Source organism: Cololabis saira, chromosome 2, assembly GCF_033807715.1.
Source record: "Cololabis saira isolate AMF1-May2022 chromosome 2, fColSai1.1, whole genome shotgun sequence".
In the NCBI taxonomy this organism is placed as follows: Eukaryota; Metazoa; Chordata; class Actinopteri; order Beloniformes; family Belonidae; genus Cololabis; species Cololabis saira.
The window spans coordinates 13,336,861-13,348,760 of record NC_084588.1 but is presented as its reverse complement, the minus strand read 5'-3'; the positions used below and the strand labels follow the sequence as shown (position 1 = coordinate 13,348,760).

General features: G+C 40.4%; 1 protein-coding gene across 2 annotated transcripts in view; it reads left to right on the top strand.

The window, feature by feature from the left end:
* Positions 1-1,599: 1,599 nt before the first annotated feature.
* The window catches only part of LOC133458426 (lymphocyte-specific protein 1-like), a 43,966-nt gene continuing 33,665 nt past the window's right edge, over positions 1,600-11,900 (top strand). For both annotated transcript variants that reach the window (XM_061738297.1, XM_061738307.1), the window contains exon 1: positions 1,600-1,789. In XM_061738297.1, coding sequence (XP_061594281.1) covers positions 1,731-1,789 — 59 coding nt within the window. In that variant the 5' untranslated portion in view covers positions 1,600-1,730. The remainder of the gene's footprint in view (positions 1,790-11,900) is intronic.

Genomic DNA, 11,900 nt, shown 5'->3' with positions numbered 1-11,900 from the left:
TCAACAGATGTGACTTCATCCAGAAATGCCTTACCCTACCTTTAAGACTGAGTGGGAAAACATGAAAAAGTATAATTCGGACACACGAAGTTGAATATACATTGTCCATTTGGTCTGACGAAGAAGTGAATGTTTACAGCAGAGTATTCTGTTTCAATTGTTCCGGTGGCGAAAACTGAAATGACCAAAGCATCTAACCGATATTGTGTTAGCCCAAGCTGCCAACTGTTTCACTAGGCTTCGTAGCAAACATGATGATTCATGAGGAAGTGATGATCAATAGCCATTGGCTGCCAATTAAATCCATATACTGTATAAATGAATACATGAATTTATTGCCTCATATAATTTTACCTAAGGTGGTACGAAAAAAATAATGACAAATTCAACTTTGATACACAATAAATCTGATGCCTGACTATGGAGGACCAAAACTGACATAATTAAACTATAATTACTACTACTAATAATAATGATGTCCAGATTTATAGCATATCTAAAGTAGTTTTTTTGTCTTTTTTATAATGTCCCTTTGACCACCCCAACACACCATAACATTGATAGACAAAAGGGTAGTGAGAGCAGCCTTATACATACACTTCAACGAATGGGAGGAGTAGGTATGTTTATCTAGTGTGTCACTGCCGGTTGTGCAATAGTCTTGATTTTGGCCTGATCCTGTTCCTTCCCATTTATTGACCAATAGCAGAGGAGCTGGACCAAGGAGGACAACCCTCCTCATTTGCATAGTGAGGCAGAAATGCATAAGGTCAAGTAAAAAGAGGAAATGAGGGAATGTAAAAACAAGGTATGCATGTATAATGATGAGGAAAAACTAAATATATATATATATATATATATATATATATTTCTGCTTTTATTTTAATTATGTCAGTTTTGGTCCTGACAGCGGGCATTTATTGTCTTACTTTACTGCATCTTGAGCAATTTAAACAAAAAAAGACCATGTGATTTCAGTATTGAAATCAGTTCGTTTTAATGTGTAAAACTTTGCAGAACACTGCACAACATTAGACTGTACACTATCTTTGTCTAAAGCAGTTTATGTCAGTGGTAAAAATTGAATATTTTCAGTTGTTTTCTTTGTAACCCAGAAGATAAAAACCTCATCAATCACCAAAAGCCAGCTTGACCTTTAATCCTTAACACACACGCTGAAGGGGATCTGGTGAAGTGTGAAGTTACACAACGATACATTTTAGGGAATTTTGTGACATAAATGTTTACACAGCCACAAATATGAGTCTTAAAATGAAAAGATAAACTCAAGAAATGTCCAAAACCTTTATTCAGAATACACAAAAAAGTAACAGATTCTTTATGCTTCAGCCTCTGATGGTCATAAGAGAGTCGGTACCTGAATGCACCAGGAACACAACCTCCACCATTACACTGCCAGCACAAAATACAACTCACATGCACACAATATTGTCACCAATCCTGTGTTATGATATCATCTTACATCCCCCTTGAGAAGAGTCACATGACCCCTGCTAGGATGAGAGTGGGGGTGTCAAAATGCTTCAATGAAAACCACATGGAGGGAGGGGAGCGCTGTGACTAAACAGAGAGGGAGAGGCCAACGTGAGCCGCAGAGACAGAAGTGGAAGGCAAGGAGAGCAGCTGCAGAGGAGGTCCAAGACTGCAAAAAACCAGGACCAAGATCAGATCCAGGACCACGGACCAGTACAGGATCAGCCCAGTCCACCATGTCAGAGTCCATCAAGAGACGCAACTCCAGCAGGCAGCTCCTGCAGAACCTCATCAGGTGAGAGGAAAATCCTTGTAACACAAGATTACCTCAGGTTCATTACCAGCAGGGTGAAAATAACAAGGAGCAAAAAGTTCCATCTAAAATACAGCTTTCATGCAGCCTGAGCCGAATAAAGAAGCACTGTTAAACCAGCAGTGGAGTGGAAATATGTTAAATGAAGTATATTTGCAGGTCACTACGTTGTTTTATTCTAATTTGTTCTCCACTTGTTAGTTTGGCAAATAAACACATACATATAGAATTGAGACCTTTGAAATTTCTTGCAGGAAAAAAAAACACTGTAGAAAAGAAGACACAAACACAACCAAGTTCTCTTAATTAATTAATTACTGATGAGTACGTTCTTGGGGTGGTTATGAAGAGGGTTTTGGGGTGGTTTTGGGGTGGTCATGAGTACAGTTTAGGAGTGGTTATGAAAAGGGTTTTGGGGTTGTTATGAAAAGGGTTTTGAGGTGGTTATGAGTACGATTTTGAGGTGGTTATGAGTACGGTTTTGGGGTATGACTGGGAGATTGCGTCAACTAAAACCCATCACTCTTTCTTTCAACCTCACATTCCTCCAGAATCTGGTGCATTTGCATTAATTTTAAGTTAATTTTATGTCTCCACTGAAAAAGGGTAATACTGCGAGACAAATCAAAAAGTATTACAAACATATAAAACCAAAATAAATACTGTTCTACAGTACATACCAATGGTTTAGTATTGATGTCGTAGTTATGGTTGGACTTTTTTGTACTGAAAGGCGTCTGATGATGAGCTTTTCCCATCCCCAGATTATTAAAAACACCTGTGAATGTAATAAAATTCCTAATAACACCAACAAAGACTTCAGGGTGAATTAACTTTAATGTAAGTTTAAAGTAAAACATGTTTGTGCAGATGTAGAACATAAAATGGTCATAAATAACTATGTTATAAATAGAGCTCATCACCTGCAGAAAACATGGTGTTAGTTTCTGCTCCGTCAAGCACTCTTTCATCTTTTAGAGCAAGAAAATGAACATTTGGAAAAACTGATGGAGGAAACTGTGTCATCATCTTGTGTGAATCATATCGACACCACACGAGCAGGTAAAATAAACATAAAGCAGAAAAATAGTTGGACCTGTGGGAGAACTTTATTTAAACAAAACACACATTAAAAATATGATCTGTGTGTGTTTAACACCATAATATAGAAAAATGCTGCTGCGCTATTGAAAATACACACATAAACACACACACGCACAAACATACACACATGCAGAAATTCCCACTTTTTCTTTGCTTTAGGGAGTTTTATGTCACTTTAGACAGTATGAACCAAACATATTTCTGGTTTTGTTTTCATATCAACTTTTAATTTGTTTCTACAGTAAAACCATGAGGCTTTTTTTATTACCACTTTGTAATGTTGTCATTCCTTCTCAGAACAGTTTGTAAGGTGTTCTGGCATTGAGGAAACAGACTGATGAAGCAGTTGTTATTTAGTGTCATTGTTCCTGAAAACCTGACAACTTAAATTGTGCATTTTCCATAAAAGAATTCTCACACAAATTCTTTTGGGGCAGGTCAGGATTATAAACAGTACCGTTACGCTTTTCTCACTCAGTTATATCCATGTAACATCTTCAGAAAGTGGTTTTGTATTGTTTCGAAGAAAAATGTAAACGTCTCTCCGGAAAAGATGACTTGTCGAAGGCCTTGTTGCTGAGGACATTCTGGGTGGTCCTTTATGCCTTTTTCTGGAGCCACAACACCTATTTCTTTCAAAGATCAGGGATACCGATTCACCTGGCCACACACGTTTCCACTGATGCAGATCCATCTGAGCCCTGAAACGTTGACACCGCCTCTGGACATGGTTAACGTGAGGCTTTATTCTTTGTACAGTAAAGTTTTAAATGATAATTGAGAATGTAACTCCAAATTGCAGTGCTTGACAAAGGTTCCTCCACAGTAATCCCTTGTTCATGTGGGTGTATCATCTACTGATAAGTGAAGGTTCTTGATGCAATACTGTTTAGTGTGTCCAGCTTAAACTTTCACCCTCGCTCTTTACACACTGGCATTCCTCCAGATTTCTTGAATCTTTTGATGATTTTATGTACTGTTTTGCTGTATGTATGTCTTTTTGATGTTTCTTGGATGGACCATTGGTTTTAAACATTCTAAGGTTTTTCTCATATAAATCTAGCACAAAAAGAAAGGAAATTTGTGTTTGATAGATAATTCTCTTTGTTGAAACAATGCTTCTTGGCAATACATCCTGTACAGTTGGAAACCCTGGTATTTCCCTTTTAAATGGTGCTGCATTTGTAAGGAACATGCATGTGTGGGATGAGCAGCATAGCTGAGTATGCGGGTTGCACCCATGAAAATTGTCAAATCTTCTCTGCCAATGCCAAACAGCTTATGTTGCTGTTGCTGTCGACTCTTGTTTTGAGTTTCTGGTACCCCAAGGTGCCAGCACCTGTGAACGTTGGGCCTGCTACAGTGGTCAGTAGGTTTCTGCTCCCAGAATCATCATGCCACGTTTGACTGATCTGCATAGGCCTGTGGCATCGGACTACTTCAAGCTGGTGTTCTGCAAAACCCAGTTACGGCATTGTTTGGTGTGAGCCTTGATACCATCTCTAAACTGATGGTCAAGTTACAATGGGGGATGTCAGAGACAGTGGGTGTCCCAAGAAGACGACACCCCAAGTAGACCCTCTCCTCACCCTGTCAGTACCTAAGTGCTGTAGTCTCTCTGGAACAGACTGCACACAGCCAATCTCTGGTCTGGTAGAGCTGCCAGGAGGCCTGCCATCAATGTCCCTCACCATCAGGACTATTTGCACATGTGGAGGAACATTATGTTTAGCGATGAGTCCATATTCTGCCTACAGCAGTTGGATCGTAGGGTCAAAGTGTGGAGAAGACGTGGAGAACGCTATCCTGATTGCAGCACCGATAGAGTAACATGTTTTGGTGGAGGCAGTGTGATGGTGGGGGGCAGCATCGCCCTCGCTGGAAAAAATTAGGCTCGTCATCATTGGAGGCAATCTCAATGCAGAGAGATATCAAGATGAGATTCTGCCAACGGTGGCAATCCCATATCTCCACAGTCTGGGACCGGAGTCTATCCTCCAAGATGACAACGCTCCTCCCTCACAGAGCAGGTTTATCAGAGACCTCCAGAATCTGGGAGTGGAGAGGATGGAAGAGCTGCCAGCTTCTGACCTCAACCTCATTGAACACTTGTGGGATCAGCTGGGGGGGATATTCGTGCCAAAGTGACCAACACAACCACGTTGGCTGACCTGCAACAAATGCTGGTTGAAGAATGGGATCCATCTCACAGCAGTGTGAGCAGGCTGGTGACCAGCATGAGGAGGAGGTGTCAGGCTGCCCTGGCTGTGTTTGGTTCTTCCACACGCTACTGAGGCTCCTGTTAGTTAAATGGATCAGTTGTTAAATTGTCAACATGTGTTGTTTCTTTAACCTCCAATCCGCCAATGCACCAAACACCAAACAAGAGTCAATAGCAACAGTAAAATAAGTTGTTTGGCATCAGCAGAGAAGATTTTGGTAAAGTTTTCATGGGCACAACCCGCATGCTCAGCTCTGCTGCTCATCCCACACATGCATGTTTCTTTCCAATGTGGCACCATTTAAAAGGGAAATAAACAGGCTTTCCAATGGTACACGATTTATTGCCAACAAGCATTGTTACAACAAAGAAATAATCTGCCAAACACAAATTAGGTTTCGTGTTAAGTTTACTTGTTGACAAAGTGCTGTGTAGCTTCTTTGATTCAGCCTGTCAGAGATTGTTTCTTTGTACCAAATCCTGATCATCTCTACAAATCACCTATAACTACTTACTTGCACTAAAATACTGTCCTATCCCCTTATTTGTAGAATTTGCTTCGGACCTGAGATATACGACTTGGTTCATGTAAACAAATGAACTGATATGTTGAGACAAAACATGACATATCTTGGGTTCTTATACCGTTGGTAATTAAATTAAAGTAAGAGTAGATGCATCAGTCACGCCTTTATATTTGATGTGCATATTCTGTACAGTCTGAACTATTTCTCATGGAGGTTAGGCTTAACAGAAGATTCAAATTCATCTCAGTTTATTAACAATTTCCAATTAGTCACTGAATGTTGAATGTTAATATTCTGTTTTGAATAACATTGATGCAATAATGATATAATTTGACTAAACTCAATGTTATACTGTAAATGTGATTCTGAAAGAGGGAAGCTGAGGGTAAAGGTTTGTATTGTCACCTTAATATCAACTAATATAAAATATTGTAATTTGGAGTGTGTGATCCAAGAAATTGAATTGTCTTAAAAACTCATTTATTGTACCAAAAAGTGTTGAAAATTGTGTGTTCCATACCTTAAACCTTCATGGTGTAAACGTATTAGATAATTTCCTTCCAAATTGAATGATCAAAGTATTAAATAGTTGGACAAAGCTAATTTTGTTTAAATTGAGAGATTAACCACTGATGTGTGATGCTCAGATGAGAAGTTACACATGGAGGAATCTAAAATCATGTGCAAATAAACCACAAATAGCAACTGCAATTAGATGAGGTAGTGGACATTAGTTGTTTTATGCATCACTGGTATTTAATAACATCAAAAGTGGACCAGATTGTCGGTCCTGTAATTGCTCTGGGTGGAAACCTAATAAGTGGACTGAACTTTCTCAATCTCTCTTTTTTCCTTATCGTTGCGGTCACTTTATTGCATCCTGGTCGCCTGTGGGCTTCCCACAGACTCACTTGGTGATTTAATACGGTCCCTTCTGATTGTTTTACCTCGAAGGTGACCATGAGTCTGATTGCTTGTTAAAGTTTTCATATTTGCACCTCATCTTTCCTCACTCTTGCTCCTCGTTGTAGTGATTTCCTGGCACATTGATGTGTAACTTCACTGAAAATGACTTTGAGCTCTGAGTTCAATAGCTTCTTTTATGGCTGCAACTTCCTTAATAGCCATGACATCATCTGGCTGAGTCCTGACCCCCCTCCTGCTTACACACCCACACACACACACACACACACACACACACACACACACACACAAAGAAAATGCCGTTCTCCAGTCCTCCATTGCCTCATTGTGTAAATGTTGGAAAAATTGATGGGTATCAGAGTGCACTCCTCCACCATTTCCTCGATTCACATGAAAGCCTCACAGCAACATGTTTAATGTCCCGGAAGACTCTAAAGACACCATGTCCTCCACACTGTCCTGTAGAGACGACACACTACGTTTTCACACATGTGCTGCAGTTGTAAACTATTTGCACATGTCCAAATCAGTCAGGACAGACATTAAACAGCATAAACCCTGCTTCCTCTATCATGCAAATCCTCTTTAAAGTCCACCTGAGCTCATCTACCAATAATTCAAAATATGCAAGTGATTCCCACTAAACATTGCCATGTCACAGCTTCAGGAAACACAGACAAATGTCCACTGTGGACTCTATCTGAAGATGAACTTGGTATAAGAATAAGAAAAACATGCCAAATGGGCCACAAACCACAGTCACCTGGTGGTGGTATCTAACTTACCATATGAGAAAATTCAGCAGTTCAAAAAAATGGAACTGATTTCCAACATTAATACAATTTAATGGAAGTATGCCGACTTTTTATGATTGTTTAGAGATGAGATGAGATTAATCTCTTCTTGCCTGTGGCTGCGCTACTTCATATTGATTTGTTTTCATTTGCAGTGGTTTTGTATAAACACAGACAAATGACATGTAAAAGTGCTTTTATTTATGTTTATGTGATGCACTGGCAGCATTTGATGCAAAATTGTTATCTTGTTATAAAATTCTTTAGATGTTATTAGAAACCAAAATGTTTCCTTGAGTTTAAGTCAGTGATGCTGTTTTGTAAACCCAAACCATGCGCTTCTTACTAGCACCATCTTCATCAACCACCTCTGCCAAATAAAGCACTTTGAGTTGCCTTGTTGCTAAAATGTGCTATACAAATAAACCTGCCATACTATATACAGCCTACATTTAATCAAACTGACCAATTCACTTATAACTAAGGCCCCATGTTTTAACCCCACCAACTTCATACATCTTCTTTTAAGGAGACATTTGCATTTGCAAAGTATTTACATTCAGGTCACAAGAGACCAAATTAGCCAACCAGACTTTGAATAGACGTCACCCTGCAGGCTCCAGTATGAAAATCCATTTGAAACAAAAAGTATCAAGCTGAACATCTTTCTTATTTTTACACACTTGGCCAAGACTGATTTCCATAAGTTATGTAGGATTCAGTTTTAAAACTCTCATTATGCCTTACAGAGACGGTTTATTTCACTGCAAGGAATTGTAGTCACTGGACAAACATATGCAACACATCCATATGCTCCTTTAAGGCTTTGATAATTCTTCCCTGAGCTACATTTCAGGCAGCAGTGATGATAACCAGACCAAACCTGATCCCCATTTGACCCAGTCCCCCCCCCCCCCCAAAAAAAATGGCCTGAAAAAGAAGCCAAAACAGTTCTGTCACACAACAAATTCATTTACAGCTAACTAAAGGCAGACTGTTGCCAAAATGGCCCCTAGTACATCTCTAAATCTAATGTAGGTCACTTTCCCACATAATAATGACCTCAGTGTGTTTTACTCCTTTCTTGGCTGTTGTCCCCACCCACAGCTTAAATATTTTCTTCAGCATTTTATACTTTTATACAATTTGTTTTATGGACATTGAAGATGTTTTTAATAATGACATCACCCAGACAAATTTCAGATAAATCAAGGCATTGACATGTTCAGAAGACAAATCATATTTAAATGTCTTGGTCGGAACTGATTCACACTTGGCCAATAGAAAAACAAATAGTGTCATGCTTTCGTGTTTTTCTTTATTGGAAACCAAGCTGAAGGCTTGGCCTGTTACTCTTCCACAATGCTGTGGCTGAGTTGGTGAAAGACTGTATTTATGAACAAAAGAACAAACTTTGGTCTTTTTTTTCTTTTATTGCAACCAACAAAGCATTCAAATATTAGGGCCCAACCAAAATTTGTATGTGAGCCTTTTTGAGATATAATTGGGATTTTTTTTTAAAGAAAACTCTCGTTATGGGATTATCAGTGGGATCCTATTGGCATGATGTCGAACGCCCACGTGGGCTTATTTACTTATGTGGTCACCCCAAGTGAGACCCATATGAGACCCCCATAACCATTGCAGGCAGCCCCCATGGGGCCAACATGGACCCACAGAGTGTTCAGGAAGAACTGGACAAACCCCTGTGACGTCACCCATAGGTTTTCTGAGTGGTTCAGTGGTTCTGAAGCCTGTTTTTCCTCGTGCTACACAGCGCCATGTGGAAAATAGAAGAAACAAACAGGCCTGAGAAGCAAACTGGAACACACCCACCTTATGTCAATCACAGTTATACGTTTTTTAACTTGGCTGACTGAGCTTATGCTAACCCAGTGGTTCTCAAATGGGGGTACGCCTACCCCTTGGGGTACGTGAAGGCACTCCAGGGGGTACGTGAGATTTTAAAATATACATATATTTAAAAAGTAGCATCCATGCAAAAATCCTTTAAAAATAAATATTTCATAAATAATTGAGGAAAATATAAGTCTAAATTCATAAAATGAATTTTATGTTCAGGAGTAGGCTATTCAATTTATTATCCTAAAACCGCAGAGTCTCCCCCACACCAGGATGGTTCCACCTAACCTGTCAATCACCTGGCTTCACCTGTCAGTCACTTGGACCAACGATGGAGTCGTGGTTGAAGCGTAGCAGCAATATTTTTTTACAACCAAAAGTGCTTTGCGCTGGTTAGGGGGTACTTGGTGGAAAAAAGACCAGCTATAGTGCTGCTTTTAAACTCTCATCTTTTAATGCATTTAAAAAATATTAGTATTAGTATTTTGAATGGTCCTGTACATGAAATGTGCTATAAAAATAAACTTGCCTTGCCTTTGCCTTGCCTTGCCTTGCCTTGCCTTGCCTTGCCTTGCCTTGCCTTGCCTTGCCTTGCCTTGCCTTGCCTTGCCTTGCCCTGCGCTGCCCTGCCCTGCCCTGCCCTGCCCTGCCCTGCCCTGCCCTGCCCTGCCCTGCCCTGCCTTGCCTTGCCTTGCCTTGCCTTGCCTTGCCTTGCCTTGCCTTGCCTTGCCTTGCCTTGCCTTGCCTATAGTTGGACAAGAGTTGCAGACTGATTGACTGGAGGTACCTGAAATGATCCATTCAGCTGATCCACCCTGAATCTTCTTTGTTGGCTTCAACCTGGAAGCCAACATAGAAGTTACTTGGAAGCCGTGGACAATCCCATATGGAGCCCCGTATTTGAGCCCATTAATATCTCAAAGGGACCCACGTACAGATGTTGTCTGGGAGGCTCATTGTTGCTTTCACATTTTTTTCTTTAGGAGATGGGAACGGTCAACTGGTCAACAACAGGGGGAAGATCTGTCGAGCTTGTGAAAAGACAAGACATGGTCCTCATTCCAAACAGCAATTTGTTGATGCCTAAACCTAACCAGAGAGCAGCTAAACACAAACTTTCTACCCAGAACATTTTATACCCGATTCTAACAGCAACAGATTTTCCAGAAGAATGTAAATGTCAAGCTCCCATGGGATTAAATAGCTTAACATTCACAAATATCTTCTTAGTCCAACGTTTTCTCCAGACACCCATCAGTTTGAAGAGAAGGAACATCAAAGTCTCTTGTGGTCATCCACATCATCTCTTCACCACCCCCTCATTTCTCTGTTTTTCTCAAGAGGCTGATATTACGTGAAAGAGCGCAGCAGCTGGCTCAAGCTCCTCCAGATGTGCTTGGACAATAAAAGCAGTCATTGTTATCTTCTGCCTATTAAACCAATGATGAGGAAGGATAACTTAATGAGCTTCTTCCGTAAGATGTCTTCATCAATATCTGAGATCTTTTCATTCATAAAATCTTTAACGTAGATCCGTTTTCTCAGCTGTGATGAATTGCAGGAGATAGGAAATGAGAATGATGTATGGTGGATGGATCAGGTGGTAAAGTTTATTAGTGTTTGATCTTTATCTTCACTGCATCATTACGAGTGTTGTTTTAAATTTAAAGCTTATGGGTCCAATTAAAATTAATTCCAACGTGACAGACTCAAGATGCAAGATTCAGATAGAGAACCTGTAGCACACCTGGATAGATGGATCGGACTTTTAGCGTGTGTAAATCTACCACGTGGTTCTGTAACATGTAATGTCCAGTACATGAACTGTTGTGCTGGTTCTGTCTATGCTTTTACTCCAGTGTGAACCTTCCATCTCAGTTAGAGTCCAGCAGCCGGTAGAGGATCTGCAACGAATCTTAGTTTTGTATGAGCCTCAACCCGAAAGATAGATGGTTGGCCCTTGGTGTCAGTTTAATGTTCATCAGGTCATACATCTCACTTCAAGGTTCTGGTCTTAAATTTTCACCATCCAAACAAGTAAAATCAACTGACAGTCTGTTGAGGTCCCACCCATCCACCTCTGTATGTTAAGTAGGCTCCAATTCTGCCTGCTTTTAAATATTGTCTTAGAACACATTTTTATTTGTTGGCTTTAAAGGTATTGTGACATGAAAAACAAATTTTTCTTGATTTTTTGTGTTTTGTTGGGTGTCTTGACATCAATTACACCCAAAAAACAACGAACTTTTAACATTCAGTGTATTGTGTGCTTTCTGGGATTTTCCGCATAACTGTGCAAAAACGGCTCATCTGGTTTGGTGGCGGGCCGTGACGTCAAGGCCCGCTAAATCACCCTGCCTCCTCTCCTCTCCAGCGCACCATAAAGGCTGATTTATGGTTCCGCGTTACACCGACGCAGAGCCTACGGCGTAGGGTTACGCGGCGACGCACACCGTACGCTGAACCCTACGGCGTAGGCTCTGCGTCGATTTAACGCGGAACCATAAATCAGGCTTAACACGGAGCTGTTTAGAGCCTCTTTTGTTCTCATCACCGGAGGACAACTGCTAAGAAGACCCGCGGCCACTGACTGGACTTAAGATAAGGGGACAGTGCTGCTTGCATGCCTTTATTTTTATGATTGTTTGCTGTGGTTCGCC